Source organism: Neovison vison, chromosome 4 (genome assembly GCF_020171115.1).
Source record: "Neovison vison isolate M4711 chromosome 4, ASM_NN_V1, whole genome shotgun sequence".
Classification (NCBI taxonomy): domain Eukaryota; kingdom Metazoa; phylum Chordata; class Mammalia; order Carnivora; family Mustelidae; genus Neogale; species Neogale vison.
Window position 1 is genome coordinate 57,053,926 of NC_058094.1, and position 20,177 is coordinate 57,074,102.

Below are 20,177 nucleotides of genomic sequence, written 5' to 3' on the forward strand. Positions count from 1 at the left end.
CGCGCCGGTGTCCTGTTCGGTTCTTCGGCTCTTCGGCCTTTCGGCCCTTCGGCCCTTCGGCCCTTCGGCCCTTCGGCCCTTCGGTTCTTCTTCGCTCGCTGTTGCTGGGCCGTCCGGGGCCTTCCGCCGCGCTCGGAAGCTTAGTTCTCCTTGGTTTAATTTCCCCTTTTTTCTCAGACACTTCCGGGTCCTGCCGTCGCTCCGGAAGCCCGCGAGTTCCGGAAGCCTGGATAATCCAGGTTCTGCTAGGAGAAGCCAAGCTTCCCAGAAAATGTCTCAGAGAAAGTTACGTGGAACGGGGGCGTTTCGCAGACTCCTAAGGTCAGTGTCTGCCCGAGAGAGCCGGAGTGCAAACCTGCGGTCTGCCCTACAGCTGGGAGGGCGTGGAGTTTCGCGACCTTGTCGCTGTCACCCTTAGCTTGAGTTTGTCTGTTTATGGGCTTCCTGTTTTCCTGGAAGAAGCAAAATCAGAGTCGGATCTGGGGAAGGCAATGAAGTAGGCCCGAGCTCCTGAAAATAGTCTTAGAATGGCACCATTAAAAGAAAAAAAAATAAAAATAAAAAAACAAAAACCACAGCTAGTCTTGAGTTCCTTTGCCTTCCACGAGGTGACTTTCTGAAACACTTCAAAATCTTCTCCGCGTCCTTGTCCGGGGTGAGATTTGCTTTTTAAGAGTGGCTTTAAAAAATTACGCAGTGTCCTAACTACGTAATATCGGATGGCTCAGACTTTAAAGTGTTATATTGGTACAGAAATTGAGGTCAATGCTTAAGTTTCTCTTGAAAGCCTGTGAACTTAGAAGCCGTTTTAATTTTCTTCGGGAAGAAGAGCTGTTGAGAATGGTCTTTCATAATTGCTTGCTGTTAGTTTGTTATAGTCAACAGTGATTTTTGATAACGGAGAGTGCGGAAATAACTGACATTTTTCTCCTGGTGCTTTCAGTTAAAAGACATGGTTTCTTTCTTTCTTTTCTTAGGTCCCATTTTCCAAAAATACCACATTGAGTGAAAGGGCTTTGCCCGAGACCAAGTTGTTGCATGTCCACATCTAATATATTCTGGTATTCTGCGATGCCCCTTCAGAATTTTTTACCTTAACCATTTCAGGCAGTTAGAGGAAGTTTGAGACTTTATCGACACCACAGTTTGCAGTCTAAATATCTTCCCCTAATGTGTTTTCGTTAGTTAAACCTGAACAAAATAAACTTGGGATGGTCGACTTCTTTTTTTTTTTCTTTTTTTTTTTTTCTCACTCTATCTTCTCTCGGATCTGCCCATATTATCAAATACATGTATCCAGAACTATTAGAGTTCAGTGATTTGAGTCAGAGGGGACTGAAAAGAAGAAAGATAATGGAATTATTTAAGAAGTAAAAAACAAAAGCAAAAAACCAAACAACACACACAAAAAAACCTTTAAAAAAGTACATATATGCTTATTTATTTATTTTATTATTATTTGTTATGTATGTATTTTTTTCCTTAAAAAAAAAAAAAGATAAAGAAAATGGAAGTAACAGGACATAGTAGAAAGAATACTAAACTAAGTAAAGAACATAGAGTGCTAGTCCTGACTCTGGTTTCCTTTGACCAGCCCTACCTCATGGCCTTATTCTCTTCATTTTTAGGGGTTAGGGTAGCATTCAATCTGTGGTTTTAAATCTGTTCTGAAGAAGAATTCCTATATAAATTTCCTGGAGCCACACAGGGGAGAGACAAACCAAGCAGACAGCCATTTTTTACAAGAACAGCTCTTGTATGTGTTCTGTTTGAAACGTGTTTCTGTTAAGAAATTTAAATTCATATCTTAGACTAGGTGATCTGGGTTTACTTCTAGCATTATGATTCTGTTTTGTAGCATTATGATTCTGTTTGTAGCATTATGATTACTCATTTGTATCCAATGTGTATTCATTCGATTAGTAACTTTTTTTAATAGTAAAAGATACATTCATCATTAATTTATTACTAAAAGTCAAAAACAGGTCTATATTGTCTAATTTGTTTAACAAATACAAACTTCAAATTTAATTTTTGTGATCATAATCATATTTCTTTATTCTTCTCTATTCCTTCTTCCCTGGTATTTTAGCCATAAAATTTTTTGCTTAATTTTGAAGCTTATAATAATCTTTGCAATAGGAAGGGCAGATATTTTTCTTTTTACATATTCTGTGACTGAATCTTAAAGATGTTAACAGCCTTGTCCAACATTGCATAGCTAGTAAATTGGCATTTTAAGTCTCAGCCCCATGTTTTCCTCACAGCTTCAGGTAATTTTAAAGTTTCTTTCTCTCTTGCACTTCATTGTGCTCAGGTTCCTATGGCATACGGAAAATGTATGCCATATGCACAACCTTTATTTCTGAACGAAAGTTCTGCTCTGAATCACTTGCTCCTTTTTTTTTTTCCTCCCTTGATTATCTCGGGCAACCTCAAAACAAATTGGATGTCCCCTTTACCTCCTTCCTGTGAAATGACAGCAGTTTCTAAACATTCCATGTTCCTCTTCAGTTCCTTTGGTATGTGGAAGAAATCTCTGGAGAAGAGCTCTGTACTGCTCCATTTGCCCCATGTAATCCTGGCACTGCAAATGCCAGTACTGTCATTTCTCTACGTGGAAGTGGAAGCAGGGAAGACGATGTCTAGCACCCTCTGTCCTTCCCATTGTGCAATGTTAATCAACTTCTTTTCAATCTTTTACCATCTATACAATCAAAATGCCCTTTTCTATATTGCATTTTATTCTATTTAATATGTTCTCTTTTTTTTTTCAGACTTTTCCCTTCTTAACTGCCTGTGAATAAGGTGAGATAAAATTTCACCCATGCTGTCTTGTCTTCTTACTATTAAGACCAAAAAACCCAAGAGCTATAGAGTAATTCCGTTTTGATTCTGTATAACTGTTCCCTTCTAGTGTTAAATGAATTGGCATTTCCTCTATCTTGCATATAGTATGGGTTTATAACAATTAAATGAATGTTCATGCCTCATTTTTTCACCCACATACTCCCTTTGTTCATATTGGGTATTCAGGCTCTTTGAATGGTTTTCTGACCACATGTGTAGAGTCAGGGAGAGAATGTACTCTAGATGCATCCGAGGCAACATGGGCGACTTTACCAAATAAAACTTTGCTTTATTTCCCCATTTACAGTCCTGGAAGCTTGACTGGCAGTCTGGTCTTTTGAATGATCTTGAGGGAAAAAAAAATTGCTTTGAGCTCTGTGGGATTGAATTTGTTCCAGTTTTACCACATATTCTTACTACTTATTAACTTCCTTTGTGTGTTCCACAGTTTCTCTACTGTTTACCGGAAATTTACTGATTGTAAGTCCAACCTTAAACAGGTTGTTAATCTCCTCACATCTAAATTTTGTCTTCTAAAATGGACATGATAGTATTTACTGTGTTATGAGGATTAAATGAGATAAAAGAGCGTGAAGAAAACATAATGCCTCGCACACAATGATGTATTACATGGTACTTCCTTTTTTCCCATTGCTAATACCTCTGTTCCTTTGTGGATATTTCCATGTTGTCTGTCTGTCTCTGTCTCTGTCTCTCTCTCTCTAAGAGACAGAGAGAAAGCGTACAAGCAAGGGGAGCAGCAGGCAGAGGAAGAAGCAGGCTCTCTCCTGAGCAAGATGCTGATGAGAGACTCAGATCCCAGAGTCCTGGGATCATGGCTTGAGCTGAAGGCATAGGCTTAACCAGCTGAGCTACCCAGGTGTCCCTCCATGTTGTCTTGAATGCCATAAAATATGCAGTTAAACATGTGTGCCAGTAATTTGCAAGTTACTTAAAATTATCTTCTTAGGTTCTAGAGCACTTTTCTAAATTTGTGGAGTTCATATATTTCTTGTGGCTCTTGTTTGTTCATTCTTGGAGTGTAATTTTTGCTGTAGTTCATGTCTATCTCTTAGTGTTTAGACTTTTAAAATAGCCCCATTTGCATGTCCTGTGGTGTCCTTCTAAAGTACTTCTGTTCATCTTTTAGGCCCATCACACCTTGTCAGTCAAGGACACTAGTTCAGAGCATGGCTCTGCCACTTCTAGTTGTGTGATTTATACAAGTCAGCTAATCTCTCTGTGCTTTAGTTTCCTTGTTTTAAAATGTAAATGATAAAAGAACCTCTTTCATAATACTAGTAAGGATCAAATGATTTAATATTTAGTTTTGCAAAGGATACTTAGGTATGATAGTCCTTGTTAGCACTTGATAACTGGTAAGCAGTATAAATGTACTTCAGTCATAAACTCATAAATTGGTGGGTATTTGTCTTCCAGATGCTTTGCTTTGCTTTTTCTATGATTGTGTCTCTGTCTCTCATGTTCCATTCTAATTTCTGCCTTTTCTCTAGCCTTTTTCACACTCAGCATTTTCATTTCTGTAGTTGGAAATGGCTGTTCTTTTTTCTTCCTCTTCCAAGGTTTCCTAAAATAGTTCTTATAAGGATTCTAGATACATAGACTTCTCAAAGTTGATTTTTTGAAATTTATTTTTGTATCTTTTAACTGCTAGAGTGTATAGTGTGATAAAATGACTTGTCCAAAGTCACACAGCCTGTTGGTGAATCTGGTGTAAGATACAGAACTAATCAGAACCAGTTTAACTCTCTTTCCCCATATTCACTCAAACATCTGCTTTTTATTTTCACAACATGCTTTTTCTCTTAAAGACTCAGAAGTATCAACTTTCTAAAAGAGAAGATTATGAGTGCCATGCTTTTCTCTTAAAAATGTATTTGTAAAGCTAGGCCAAGGTATTGAAAATTCTGTTTTAAGGTTTAAAAAAACCAGAGGGAAACATTGATGTTAGTTTTAGATACTTGGATAAGTGTCTTAAATAAGTAAATGAAATAGGGGGGTACTCAGTTGTTTAAGACTAATTATAATCTTGATGATGGTAGTATTTGATTTGAGTTCCCTTTTTTTTTTCCAAATTGAAAAATACATCTATATTTCCCATCTGCTAGGACAAGTTACTTATCTTTGTTCATCTTTTTGAGCAATTTATGAGATTTTGAAGTTTATTCTAAAACATTTTATTGTGTACTCACTACCAGTCCCAAAAAGAAAATTCCTGTTTGGATTTTGATGAGGATTGCGTTAAGTATATAGCTAGAAGTCTAGTGTCTACAATAGAACTTTAAAATTTCAACATATCCTATCCATATCCAAAGAGCACAATTTGGATATATAACATTTGATATCTATAAATTATTGAAACTTGCTTTATATTTGATGAAAGAGTAGAACAAAAGAGTAGTGACAGGTCATTTAGCAAGCCTGTGGCAGAAGTGGGATTTGAACTTCTGGTTGTTGATTTTTAGGCCTATTCACAGTGCCAGAGGTCACAGTGTCCTAATGGGTCTCAGTCATAGCTTTTTCTCTTTTGCTCATGTTTGAAATGTGTTCTGGGAATCGGTGTCCTGTTAAATCCCTCTTTGATGCATGTCCCATTTATTAGTATTGATTTCAATACAATGGACAGTAAATCTATCTGACTACACAAAGGAAATAAAAAGTAGGGTGTAGGTTCAAAGCTTAAGATCTCCAGTTAGAGAACTTTATTCACATAACCTCATAATATGAAACATAAGTTTAAAATTTTTTCAAACCTAAAAGGAAAAAAATTAATATATTGTCTCATCCATTTTGATTACTTGAACCCTCAGGATAATGTGGCAGCAACGTTGTCATACTAAAAACTAGTTCATTATTGTGGATCTGAAAAAGGATGGCTTGGCAGTGGGTGCATACATGGGTTTGGTACCTTAGAGAATACTTGGGTTTGGTACCTTAGAGAATACTTGGGAATCACATGTTTCTGCTGACAAAGTTTACAGGACTGTAAATTTAAATGTAGAGTTTTTGTAGGCAGCATGCATTGACAAATATGCCTAATGGTAATACATCTAGTACTGAGAGTCTCGGAACAGGTCAATAATAATGTGTATATTGATAGCAGCAATGTAGGAGATGTTACTTGGTATTATAGCTAAAAATCCATGTTATCCCCTTAATCATAATTACATTAATATTGACAGGCCCTTGACAATACTCACATTATTATTGATAGATTTCTGTCAATAACATGTTTTAAATAAAATACATTCATTCATAATTTGTACTACACTCAGTATAAGCTCTGAACTACATTCTGAAAATTCTTCCTTCTTTAGTGTGATTCAGTTGTTTGTTTTGGTTTTGGAATGTGATATAGTTTTTATTTGGGGTAATGGAAAGCATAAAAGGGAAGGATAAGGGCACCTGGGTGACTCAGTCGTTAAGTGTCTGCCTTCTGCTCAGGTCATAATCCCAGGGTCCTGGGATGGAGCCCTACATCGGGCTCCCTGCTCTGCAGGAAGCCTGCTTCTCCTCCTCCAACTGCCTCTGCTTGTGTTCCCTCTCTCTCTCTGTGTCTCTCTGTCTCTCTCTGTCAAACAAATAAATAAAATCTTAAAAAAAAAATGGATGAGCTATTTAAAAATAGGTTTATATATTACTGCTCTTAGTAAACAAATTTCAGGGTTTTTTTTCTTTTCTGAAAGAAAAGCTGTATGACATGTCTAGTGATAAAACGTCAGCAGGAGACCTTTTTAATAGTTTTTAGTGCTAGATCATTTTGTCTTAAACATATTTATGGGATAAGTTAATCAGACTAACCCTATAGATGCTATAATTTGCCTTGACTATCTTTTTCCATATCCTTAATGTAGTAGTATCGTTCACTAAACACATATTGTGTAATGCCAATTATACTTTTAATTAATTATTTTTATGAGTCTCTTTGCATGACTATAAATGTTTCCCTCTGCGTTGGCCCTTTAGAATCTTAAATTAGTGTAATTTGGGAAATAGGGATTGAGAAGGGAAAGGGTTATAGAATTGTGTATTAAAAGAATAAGATTTCATGACAGAGTAGGAAAAGGTATTGCCTGTTTTTTGACATTCTGGAAAAATCAATTTAAATTAAATCTGATGGTGTTCGTTTCAATTCTGAACAATCCCAGCTTTAAAGAAAAAGATTAGTTTGTATTTTTTTTTAACTATTCAAGTTGGAGCCTACTTTTGTGAAGCTAGATACTAATCTACAAGAACCTGTAATATGGGGATCACTAAACCTTACTTAAACTAAATTCCTGAAGGTAAGTAGAAATAGACTAGCTTAATGTTGGGTGTGGATGGCAATCGGTGTAACAGAATCAGGAAAGTACTGGTTTACAAAAAAAAAAGGGGGGGGGATTTTTGATCCAAAAATGTGAAGGCGCCATAATCTTTTTGATTTTGATTAGTTCTTAATGAAGCAGATCATTACTTTAACTCTTTTAGAAAGTTATTAGCACCTTTGTTAAGGGCCTTGTATTGTAGTACATACCCTCTCACCGGTCTTCGGGAGCTTTAGCATTTGTTTTCTTCTTGAACTCTGCTATCAATAGATTCAACTTTTAAAAATATATCTCATTATGTCTCTTCTCCTTAGTGATTGTTCATGCCTATGAAATCCTTCTGGTTTCCCTACAGTGGGCTTTTTGCAGTGGGTTAACTCTTCAGCCAGCCTCTCCTGCTGGCCTGTTTTGCTCAGTCATGGCAGATGACTTGAGTCTTTGCTTCCAGGTAACAGGCACAGCCACAGTGAATGAAGGTTAAACCACTAAGGAGGCTGATCCTTTTGGAACTCATCCCAGTATCTCCCAGATAAACCATGGCCAGGTTTCATGGCTTGCACATATCTGGGGTTTGCACAGCCTGTTCTTGTGTCTTAAATGTCATTTTTTTTCTTTTCTGCCAGGGGAGTTCTGTGATCCTTCATGGTGTCTTCACATTTCAAGATTCATTCTTTGTTTTGGCTAGTCCTGATTATAGTAACGTTCTATTTCTTTAAAAAAGCTTGAGTAAAAGGAAGTGAACTGAGAGTTAAGTTTTTGGCTTAAATCCCTGGTACCTAGGAGATTGCCTGGCATTTGGTAAGCACTCAAAAAATATTAGTTAAATTGAGCCATTTGTCAGAGAATTAGTGTTCACTAAAACACACTCCTTATATTATATTGAAAATAACTTTATGACTTAAAGGCATTTATGATATTTTTCTGTGCTTTACACCTATTATGGGCAAATGTTGTTGTACAGCAGTGGAGGGAAAAGGTTTCCATGATCAGACTGATTGAACTTCTAGTTATTTCTATTTTATAAGTTTCTTCTACTGCTGGGCCCTGCCCATCTCTGAAGTCAATATTCTAGAATGAATGTATCTGCCTGAAAAGAGGAAAAAAGAAAGGAAGAGGAATGGAGTGTGCATGTTAGTGATGAACCACAATTGAATGCCTCTGTGGACTGCCTGTACCATGCCCTATTTCAGCAAAGCACCCTAGAGTCAGATATTATCAGTGTGCATTCCTGAAGTTTCTTTGCTTCCTGATAATAGGCATTACCATATCGATGAGGGTTAAATATCCAAGGAGCAAGTCATGCTGAAACCCATCCCCAGGCTTGCAGAATTCCCCCTCCATAATCTCCTTTCAGATAAGATACAGGAGTGTGATGTGTTCCACTGAACCATGTCTCTGTCCCTTCCCACCTAGTCCGCCTCCATGTGCACGCGTAATAGTGACATCATGTTCACTGTTTACTACCACAATTATATATTAATTTTGTAGTTAGTATTTCCTGGGGTGGGGGAGTTCTTTCACCACAGATTGAGGTATTAATATAAGTAAAAATGAAAATTTCAGTCTTTTGAAATAAATTTGCCAAAATCAACTTAGACTCCTTTTCTTCTTATGCCCATCCCTAGCCAAAGCAGCAATAATATAGTAATAATGATACTTTCCAGTTTCCAGACTTTCATAACATTATCTGGTTTAATGTCAACAACTTTGTGTGTGTGGTAGCTATTCTTTTCAACTTTTTGAAGAATCTGAGGGTAGGGGTGCCTAGGTGGCACAGTTGGCTAAGTATTGGACTTTAGGTTTCAGCTCAGGTTATGATCTCAGGGTCGTGAGATCAAGACCCACATCAGGTTCCGTGCTGGGTGCCACACTCAGCATGGCGTCTGCTTGAGATTTTCTCTTCCTCCTCCCTCCCCCATGCCTCTCCCTAAAATTAAGAAGAAAAAAAAGAATCTGAGGTAATGACTTTTTCTAAGATCACATAACAAGTAAGTAACAAAGCTGGAACTTGAACTCAGGTCTGATTGATTTTAAATATACTTTTTTCTACTGTCAAGTTGTCTAAATATGAGTGTAGAGCAAAGGAGGAGTATTCTGCTTTGACTATGGTGTGTAATGGACAGTGTCTGTTCTATGTTTACAACTGAAAGAGGTCACAAAAATGACTAAAATGTTGGAAAATAAAACCTGAAACAAAAAAAAAAAAATAGAGAAATTACTCATCTGGAAAGGCAAAGGCTGAAGAACAGTTTAATGATAGTCTTTTGGTCCATTAAAGAGTCTTACACAGGGAGGAGATCAAGCCCAGCTGTTGTTAATCTACACTGAGGCCAGGCCTAAGGAGAAAAAGAGGAAAGGAAAAAAATGTTAAACTGTAACAGAAGGGATAAGAAAGAATTTTTTGATAATAAAGATTATTAAATATTGGATTGGTTAGAGTGTGTTAAGTCTCCTTTTCTGGCAGCCATTAAAAATTCCTATCTTTGCTAAATAATAAGTATGATTCCTCCAGAAATGAAGTATTTGAAATGGATGATTCTGAGACATCACTCCCTCAGACCAGGTTTTCACTAAATACGAGTAAGAAACCTGAGGAAGAGAAGGCTTCCCTCACCATTCAGTTCATCCAGATGCTTCATATAGTATTCAGTCAGTATACCACTTAACTACCAAATTTCTCCTTCTGTTGCACATAGATTCAACAAACATTTATTGAGCAACTACTGTGAGTCCATCCTTAGGTTTATTCTACAATTGTAACAAATCCATCAGCCATAATGCAGAACTGATTATGACTCTAATCAGTCAGACTCATGTATCTTTAAAGACACATGAATTGGCATAACTGGTCCTCTAACACAGGCCATGTATTTTAACTGATACTCAAAAAAAATAGCACTCTATCCAGTCCAATTCTTGGGATGTGAGAGAGGTGAGAGGAGGGATCTGGTGGTGCTGAACTTCTATCCATGTCCAGTATGGTCAGAGCCTTTCAAGGGTAATTTGACAATAATTGAGAACTTCCTTTGCTGACCGCAGAATATGAAATCTGGGAAAGATAACAGAGTTGTAGACACTGTGACAGTAGAGGAGTCATGTGCTATATTCCCACACACCATGAATGATTGTAGAATTTTGCATGAGTGAAACTGAGCTAGAAATTGTTCTCTTTTTAGGTGGCAGGTGCTTTGAGAAATAAGTGTAAGATAAGGCACTTTCCCTTAACTAGCTTACAGATAAACTAGGGAAAGAAGATGTACTGACATGACTGAAATCACAGGATGGTTGAGGGCTCAAGTGAGTGGCACAGACAATTGCTGTCAAAGTTAAAGGTGGTGGTAATAGGAGTTGGAGATAGTTATGAAGGTTTCACAGAGAAGGTTGAAATAAAGTTGGAATGTGAAGGGCAGAGAGTTGTGGGCAGTGGGAAGAGTTGGCAGGGAAGGTGAGTGTTTTGGATACATGGGAAAAGGCCCAGAATTAGGACTGAGGGGTGGCACAGACTTGGGCTAGGTTGTATCTGAGAAGTTTGTACTTTATCCCAGAGGTAATAATGAGGTAATAGAGATGATTTGGTAAATGTATGCAAACATTTTGTGGATTTTAGTTTGCTTCAGGGGTTAAAAAAAAAATTGTTTCCTCAATTACATAATGCCTATAAACTAGAGAAAATTTGTAAACTGCAGGAAAAGTGAGAATAATAATATTTATTGAAGCTTTTTGCATGGATTTTGGAATTCTTTTTCTGTTGAGATAGTTTCAAAATGTTATATATTGTCTTTGAGAACCTGTGATACCATATGCCTTTGTTAGTACCCTAGTTGTCTCTTTACTTGCCTGCTTCCCTTACTAGACTTTGGTTAGGGTCCTTAAGTGAGAGCCAAGATGTTTTGTTTATCTTTGCATCCCAAGCACCCAGCAGGGCTAGGATGTATTGATGTCCATAGCCTTTGTGGAATTCATGGAGTAGTCTCTAATCTCACAGGATCTACTTAACTGAAGAAAGGGGGAGCCAGAGTCAGTGTAAGATTTGTAACAGCCCTTGTGGGTATAGGGATGAGAACTAAACAGAAATAAATGTGAGGGCTGGCAGGCAGCATGGAGCTGTATGGATGGTAGATATGCCAGAAAAATTAATGAACTTCACTTTGAAGTGACTAGCCCATTCATTCTCAACATCCCCAGGAAGCTTGTTAGAAATGCAGATTCTTGGCTCCTATTCCAGGCTTAATGATTCAGAAACTCTGGCTCTGAGACACTACAGTCTTAAGAAATCTAAGTGATCGTGATAAATGCTCAGGTTTGAAAACCAGTAGCCAAGAAGGACAGGACTGATGGTGAAGACTGTGGCATAGAGGGATTGAAAGCCCAAAGATGGATGTGATGCCAGTGAATAAAACTGTTGAACAGCCATGCTAGCTGGAACAGGAAAACTATGAGAATAAGATTATATTATTACAAAGAAAGCAGAGCGCGTTTTAGGTGGGCAGGATCTACTGCTCCTGCTTAGTTCACTGCCTTCCTGATCTTAGCGTTTAAGTGGATCAAGTAGATTTAAAGTCGATTAGTCCTACCAGAGGGACACACCCCCCCAAAATCTCCACCCAGATTTTCTCTCCTGTCTCCACACAACTGCCTACTGAGCTTTAGCTGTCTCATAGGAGCCTCAGATTTCTGACACTACTGTGGTTATTACCTCTCCCTTGAAACCTGTATCACTGCATGTGTTTCCTATTTCAGAGAGCTGGACTACCACCACGTAGTTACTCAAATCGGTTATTCTTGGCTTATTTCTCATTAAACCATGTCACTTCTAACTCCTCATGGCTTTAAAGATACCTGTTTTTCTCCATCCCTGCTGATACCCTTATAATTTAGAACTTTCTCATTGATCACTTTAATAATCACATAATAATCATCTTAACTGGTCTCTCTGCCTCGAGTCTTCTCAGCTTCAAATCCATTCTGAATGTGGCCAGAACAAGCTGTCTAAAAATTTGATTAGTTCTTTTCTTAAACTATCCAGTGGCTCCCCATTACCATTTTGATAAAATACAGTCTCCACAATTTGGCTTTTACTATTGGTCTCTTGTCTTCCTTTCCAGCCCTTTGTCCTTGCACCTTCAGTCCTTGTCACCTGCTCTCTCTCTGCTTGGTGTGACATTCCTTTACCTTCCTTTACCAGACTGACACTGCTCATCCTTTAGGTAGTTGTCGAGATATTATCTCTTTGATGCTTTCTCTGACCTTCTGAGGTCTAATGACAAAAATAATGCCCTGAATTTCCCCTTGCATATCACTCCTAACACCTTATTGTAATTGCCTGTTTATTATTTTATATAGCACATTCTTATCCACCCCTCACCTCACTACATTGTAGTCTCCATCAGGGGTTGAGACTGTGTCAGTTTTACTATTATAGCAGTAACTGGTAAACAGCAGATGTATGACAAACATGTTGAAATAGGTAATAGTCGATAGTCCAGATACGATAATTTGAAATAATTTTAAAGGCTACTGGGTAGGAATTTGTGTTTTCTGTCCTTCACCTGCCCCTTCTTTATCTTGTTCATCTGGTCCGTGTAGTGTGCATTATGTGCACTGAGTGCTGTGCTCGTTGCTAAAATTCAACTGTAACAAGACCCAGTCTTTGCAACAGGGTTTATCCTCTAGTGGAGGAAGTAGACAATTTAAAAAGTAGCCTGTGTACAGTACATAGAGACCAAGAAAGTGGAAGAATGGAGTGCTAAGGGAACAGCTAGAAGAGGCAGCCAACTCAAGTTTGGAGAGTCAGAAGGAAGTGATGCCTAAGCCCCTATTAAAAATTTAGTACTTAAAAACTGAAAACTGAATTTTTCAATAAAACACAGGAGCGTACTGTTCCAGATAGAGGGAACAGACCATAAATGTTCACTAGGGAACAAGAAAAGGGGGCACCTTATGACTAGAGGTCAACAGGTTAGGCAGGAAAGCAAGCTGGGATAGTTTGGGAGGCTTGTGTTTGAACAACTGCAGTGTGGGAAATGCACTGAAAAAGGCAGAAGGTGGGATAGGCCAATTAGATGTAATCCAACAGAGAGATGAGAGCTGCTGAATTTAGGAAGAGGCCTGCAGGGGATAGGGTAGTGAATGGATTAGAAAAATATTTGGGGCAAAGAGCAAAACCTTGGGGATTGAAGAGATTTGTAAGGAGAAGAAAGGGACCTCGGTTCTAACCCCCGTCTTTTCCTATAGCTCCCTTCCTATAGCTCCCGGCTAGTATGAGGCAAGGATTTCACAGAACTTGTGGCAAAATACCCCCCCCATACCTCTAAACTGTGAAATTTTGAAGGACTGCAGGAAAGGGAAAAAGGGTGAGATGACCCTAGAAGGCAGATGATGTTTATGGGAGAGAAGCATTCCTGTCAAGTACCTAGATTGAGAAGAAAGCAGCAATAAACACCTATTATTCAGTAGGCCCTTTTGTTTCCTATACTTGAACTTGTTAGGTATGTAGTCTTCTGCCACTAAGTCATCTAAGATCCATGAATAATTTAAAAACATCCTCTGCATAAATAAAGAGATAGATAAAAACATCCTCTGTAAAACCCTATAATTGTCAGAAAACAAAAACCTCCTTAATTGTCAAATACATTCCCAGTTTCAAGAGGTGCAGCTTTATTTTAGGATGTACCTTTCAGTCCTTTAACTTCTAACAAATTACATTTAATATCTTTTTAGATATCTTAATATCTATCATAAATAGAATTTGAAAGAACTTGGAGGTCATTTTATCTCTGGCTTTCAGTTTTGTAAGTGAAAAAAATAAAGCAGAACTAGGTAAAGTAACTTGTCCAAGATCACAATGGCCACACTGTCAGTGACAATGAACTTAAGTGGGATACATGCCTCCCTCTATAACTTAGTGTTAAATTAGTGCACTAGGCCTTTTGAAGGCCCAGAAATCGTGCATGATCTAGATCAAGCTCCATGTGTTCAGGGCTGATTTTAGAAACTAAGCTGAAACAGATTTCTTGTCATAGTTTGAATTTATCAGTTTTTTTAATAAGTAAAATACCTAACCTGGTCTGTACACTCCTTGAAAATAGCAGCCAGAGTGTTTTAGTCATTGTGGCTTGTACATAATAGGCATTTAATAAGTGTGTTTTGAATGAGTCAGTCATACCTAGCTAACCATTAATCAGCTTTTTCTATTTCATTTTAAAAGTTTTTTGTCCCCTTAGTACCTCTGGGATTCCTTAGTTAATTTATGAAATAGTCTTTGTGTATACTTTTACATCATGCTTTTCTTAGAAGATTGTATGATGTGTATCTTCTTAATATCTGAATAACAGCATTTCTGCACTCATATTGTTTTGTGCTAATACTCAGTTTCTGCCATAGTGTGATAGCATAATAAACACTGATTGTTCATTTAATTTTTTCTCCTAACTTCATAGATATAAAACATATTTCAGAAAGATTAAATGACTTGTTAAAAAATATATATACCTTTGGAGTCAGTAGAAGTGCTGGCAATTAACCTGAGGTCTTGACTTACCATCCGTTAGAATGTTCCATAGAGTTCTCTATATTTATTAAGTTCATGTATTTCTCCATTAGTCATGTTATTATTTAGGTTCATCACTGTTAGTATCAGGATTTTATTATCTCCCTGCTAAAATGACCAAGGAGGATTACTTGGAGATATTTGTGGGAAAAGGGTACACCTTGCTATAACCTGTTATTCCTTTGATGAGGAGGGTCCAGAAAAGGGGGGGAGGTGAAGAAGAAGAAGAAGAGCAAAGAAAAGGAGGGAGGAAGGGAGGAGTGGGGGAAGAAAGAGAAGGTTCCATATAAGAGGTGATTGTTTGCTGCTGCTTGATAACTGCTGGCAGCTCCATCTTCAGTAGGCCCTGGTCATTTGGGTATTGCAGTTTTAGATGCGTAGGTTGAGATGGTACGAGCTTGCGAATGTTTGATGTTCCCTAATTGTACTTTACCCCTAGAAACTCTCGAAGAAGACATGGCTTCCAGAGAAGAGAACATGAAAAGGACGGACAGAGTGCTGAGAATAAGTCAGTTGGATGCGCTTGAACTGAACAAGGCCCTGGAGCAGTTAGTTTGGTCCCAGTTTTCTCAGTGCTTTCATGGATTTAAGCCAGGGCTGTTAGCCCACTTTGAACCAGAGGTGAAAGCATTACTGTGGCTTTTCTTGTGGCGATTCACCATCTATTCTAAAAATGCCACTGTGGGACAATCCATTTTGAATATTCAGTATAAAAATGATTTTTCCCCAAAGCTGAGGTACCAGCCACCAAGTAAGAATCAGAAGCTGTGGTATGCTGTGTGTACAGTTGGCGGGACGTGGCTGGAAGAGCGCTGCTATGACCTATTTCGAAACCGTCATTTGGCATCATTTGGGAAAGCCAGGCAGTGTATGAATATCATGGTTGGACTTTTTAAATTAGGTGGGCTCATTAATTTCCTGATTTTCCTTCAGAGGGGCAAGTTTGCAACTTTGACAGAACGTCTTCTAGGCATTCATTCTGTATTTTGCAAGCCCCAAAACATACGTGAAGTTGGCTTTGAGTATATGAATAGGGAACTTCTCTGGCATGGTTTTGCTGAGTTTCTGATTTTTCTCTTACCACTTATTAATATCCAAAAATTAAAAGCTAAGTTGTCTTCATGGTGTATTCCTCTTACTGGTGCTTCTAATAGTGACAATACGTTATCCACCAGTGGCAAACAGTGTTCTCTGTGTGGAGAGTGGCCCACCATGCCTCACACCATAGGATGTGAGCACATCTTCTGTTACTACTGTGTTAAAAGTAGTTTCTTATTTGATGTGTACTTTACTTGTCCTAAGTGTGGCTCAGAGGTACACAGTGTGCAGCCACTAAAATCAGGAATTGAGATGTCAGAAGTGAATGCTCTTTAGAAACTAAGATTGTTTCCTCTGAGGAAAACTGTATTATGTTCAAATCCTTAATATTAGTCATCCTAAGCATACTGTTTAGGAGGGGATGTGCTTCTCAGCCACTGTCTTCTATTCCTTTGCAAGTACGAAATTCTAATCACTAGAAACCACATGATTCTGTATATATTATGCACACAATAATGTATTACTTTTCTTTAAATCATTGCATTCAGTTTTTAATGTTGAGAAGAATGGACAGTTTTTGTCAGACTACTAAAAACACTCTCTAATTTTGCTACTTCTAGAAAGAGGGCAGATTCTGAAATGATTTCGGAGACTTGGGATGAGTGTGTATTTATTTTCAAAGATGGCATTATAACATCATAATCTGACAATGATAAGACCCTGTTGTTTTGAGGCTTAAGATCTAGTGCCCCAGTTGTAATTTTAAGCTACTCTCTAAAACCTGTTTTTAAAGGATTCAGTTGGCTTCCTTCTCAGGCAAAATAATGGCCACCAGGAGCTCCAGACTGATGTTTTGCCAGCTTTCTGATTCCCTGGGAATAAGAGCTTCTTGCGTAATAGTTCCGGCTAAATCCTAAAGACCTCATTGACATTGGTCTGCCTGGGATTACACATTTGTGAGCCAGGACAGAAAAGTACTAATCTTGATTACTAGTTGTATACATCGTGGACCCATAGTAGGAGAGAGGCAGTTCACCACAGGAAAGGCAGGTGCCATTGTAAGAATAGTGGATGGTGGGCAGGTAGAAACAAAGATCCCTACTAGAGTCTACATTTGCCTTTTTCATATCAAAAGTCTGTATGTATTCTTTGATTTTGCCAATGATCTAAGTTGATGAGAACATAAGTAACTGAGTGGTTGACTTAGATTAAAGATTTAAAAGGATTAAATAAATAAATATTTTGTTATACCAGTAAGTGTGTTGTGGTGTTATTTTGATAAAGTGCTCTGAGTAAATACCCATATTGTTATTTTAACATGAAAATAGTACTTTACATGTATGTTACCTAATAGAGTTGTCAATATTATGGGGGTTTTATGTTTTTCCAGACACTAATGGCACTTTAGTAGCATTTATTTTATTTAACCTCTACCTGCTCACTAAGTGATTATCCATAGGAGGCCAGGGAGTATGACTCTTGTGCTCACCACTAGACAATCAGAACCTACCACTCTTGGTGCCAGTGTACCAATAGAGACATTTTGTTAGCTGAGCGACTAAATCTACTATCACAGATTGGGTTCTGCAGAAGTACATGTTGCAAGGGACTTGAAGTACTTGGGCCTGGATTGGATCAAAGTAGTCAGGCCTTTTTACTTATACCTCTCAGCCACTCCCCCAACTGGGCGACACATCCATCCCTGGAAGAGCTGGGTGACCAGCCTAATGTCAACCACATCTAATACCGTCTCTCCATTATTTTTCTTTATGGTTTTCCATTTTTGCTCTTCTTGCTTGTAAGCATACAAACACACTAATGGCAGGAAGTATTCAACTTAAAATCATTTGGTTTATGACTGATTTCTGTACTCAAGTGCTGCCTCAGGGAACTCCAACTCACTGCAGAGACCTGGGCCTACTGGCAAAGTTGCTCCAACAGTCCCAGAGCCCGTTGGTTCCTTGCCTCCTTGTACACTTCCAGGAGACTTGCTCTAATACTGGTTCTTCTATTCCTACTCCCCAGTGGTCTCAGAGCTCAAGGTTCTATAACTAGGTCATATTTAGCTATGTGATACATTTCTGCTTTAGCCTCAAGAACCTAACCATCACCTATGAGCTTCTCCCCTTGGGAAAATAAAAACTTTTATACATTGTTTTTTCTCTCCCTTTCTCTCCCGCATGACTTGTTCTCCAATCAGATTTGCTACTTGTGTATATAATGTATCCAGTTGTTTCATTGATCATATCTGAAATACATACCAGTCAAAGCTAACCCAAGGCATGCCCTACTCCCTTACTTCAGAACTCAGTGGGTTTTGGGTAAGTTTATTTAACTCCTCTAAGATTCAATTTGGTCAACCTATGAAGTGGGCATTCAATAATATCTATCTCTTAGGACTGTAATGAGAATTAAATAAATCATTCTCTCAAAAATTACTTATTAAGTCCCTACAGGCATTCTTCTCTAGGCAGAGATGTACTTATAAATAAAAACCCCTTTTGGGGCGCCTGGGTGGCTCAGTGGGTTAGGCCACTGCCTTCGGCTCGGGTCATGATCTCGGGGTCCTGGGATCGAGTCCCACATCGGGCTCTCTGCTCAGCGGGGAGCCTGCTTCCTCCTCTCTCTCTCTCTGCCTGCCTCTTTGCCTACTTGTGATCTCTCTCTGTCAAATAAATAAATAAAATCTTTAAAAAAAATAAAAACCCCTTTTTACATTTTTGGAGGAATAATAGACAATAAACACATGTGTAAAATAATTTCAGAAGTTGGAAGTACTCTGAAGAAAAAAAAGAAACAGCCTGAGGGAATGGAGAGTGACAAGAGATGCTGTTGAACTTTGCAAAGAGATCTGAATGAACTGAGGGGGAAAGCCAAGCACAGGAGAGTTCCTGGATAAGGAAATGGCAGGTACCCAAGCTCTGAGACGAGTGTCCATTCCTGGTTAAACAACAGTAAGAAATAGAGTGACAAGAGAAAGGTGAGGTAAGGGACACAGGGTCAGGCCAGGCAGGCCATGGTAAACAAAACAAAACAAAACAAAAATGATCTGGATTTATTCCAAGTATGAGGAAGCAAAGAAGTTCCAAGGGTCCCTGTGGACGCCTGGGTGGCTTAGTGGGTTAGAGCATTTGCCTTCGGCTCAGGTCATGGTCCTGGGGTCCTGGGGTCCTGGGATTGAGCCCCATATTGGGCTCTCTGCTCAAGGGGGAGCCCGCTTCCCCCTCTCTCTACTTGCCTCTCTGCCTGCTTGTGATCTCTCTGTCAAATAAATAAATAAAATCTTTAAAAAAAGAAAAAAAATAAAAGGGTCCCTGTGATTGAGGTATGATGAGGTATGAGTAAAGGCCAGAAAACCTAATCAAAGGCAATTTGGTACAACCGATGATCGTTATCATATCTATTAGGTTTGTGGTACATTAACAGTGTCACTATCTGAAATGGTCAGGAACCTGGAAGTAAACAAAACTGTAGGAAACCAAAATATATTTTCATAGATTCCACACACCAAACCTCTACTCGAGGTATTTCCTTGAGTCCCCATTCAGAAGCTGCTTTATTTTGAATATAATTCTAATGAACTTTCAACAACAGACTGAAAATAATGTAATAGGAGGGAGAAGCTGATGAAAGCAAATATGTTTACAGTTATAAATAATAAAAAAGAAAAACCTGGTATCACTGGGGGAAAAAAAAACAATCTGTAATCTGGTCACAGATCAGGGACACACAGGCTCAAAGGACCAAATGAGTAATAATAATGGTTTTAAAAATGATCTTGGGGGCAGCTGGGTGGCTCAGGGGGTTAAAGTCTCTGCCTTTGGCTCAGGTCATGATCCCAGGATCCTGGGATCGAGCCCGGCATCCAGCTCTGCTCAGCAAGGAGCCTGCTTCCTCCTCTCTCTCTGCCTGCCTCTCTGCCTACGTGTGATCTTTGCCTGTCAAATAAATAAAATTTTAAAAATAAATAAAATAAATAAAAATCATCTTGAATCATCAATAAGGGTACCTTATATCCTGTATAATTTGGTTAAGAACGCAGGAACATTAGTATGGTTATAGTTGAGGAAGGCTTCATGTTGGCATTTACAGGCAAAAACTTGATTCACTTAGAACATTTGCTTTTAACAAAGAGCTGGTTTTCCTAATAGTCCTTAATAAGTGAAGTGTTAACTAAATTAAGGAAAGATATTTTCAGCAACAGAACAATTCCAAACAGACTTTTTAGCCAAAACAATTGTCCATATTATCTATAGAACTGCTGCTCCATGGTTCTTTCCAGCTAAAGCTAGTATGTGGAACATGTTTATATTCATCACAAGTAAGTTGACAAGTATTTCACTTGTACATCTGGGGTTTTTATTCCTTCAAAGAGTATGTAAATCACGAAACAAGACAGGCTGTGCCTTTCTGTT

At 38.4% G+C, this 20,177-nt stretch overlaps 1 protein-coding gene across 3 annotated transcripts; it reads left to right on the forward strand.

The window, feature by feature from the left end:
• The first annotated feature begins 27 nt into the window (after window positions 1-27).
• Window positions 28-17,019, forward strand: PEX2 (peroxisomal biogenesis factor 2). 3 transcript variants are annotated; one of them, XM_044245422.1, is made up of 4 exons: window positions 28-321; window positions 2,778-2,808; window positions 3,299-3,330; window positions 15,164-17,019. In XM_044245422.1, the coding sequence occupies exon 4, from the start codon at window positions 15,181-15,183 to the stop codon at window positions 16,096-16,098; it is 918 nt and encodes a 305-aa protein (XP_044101357.1). In that variant the 5' UTR covers window positions 28-321; window positions 2,778-2,808; window positions 3,299-3,330; window positions 15,164-15,180; the 3' UTR covers window positions 16,099-17,019. The 3 variants fall into 3 exon arrangements, with proteins under 3 accessions (XP_044101357.1, XP_044101358.1, XP_044101356.1); XM_044245421.1 differs by lacking the exon at window positions 3,299-3,330 and having other exon boundaries at window positions 29-321; XM_044245423.1 differs by lacking the exons at window positions 2,778-2,808; window positions 3,299-3,330.
• Window positions 17,020-20,177: the final 3,158 nt, after the last annotated feature.

Excerpts from the sequence above, each read along its gene's own strand:
- PEX2 (XM_044245422.1), top strand. The coding sequence starts at position 15,181 with ATGGCTTCCAGAGAAGAGAACATGAAAAGGACGGACAGAGTGCTGAGA.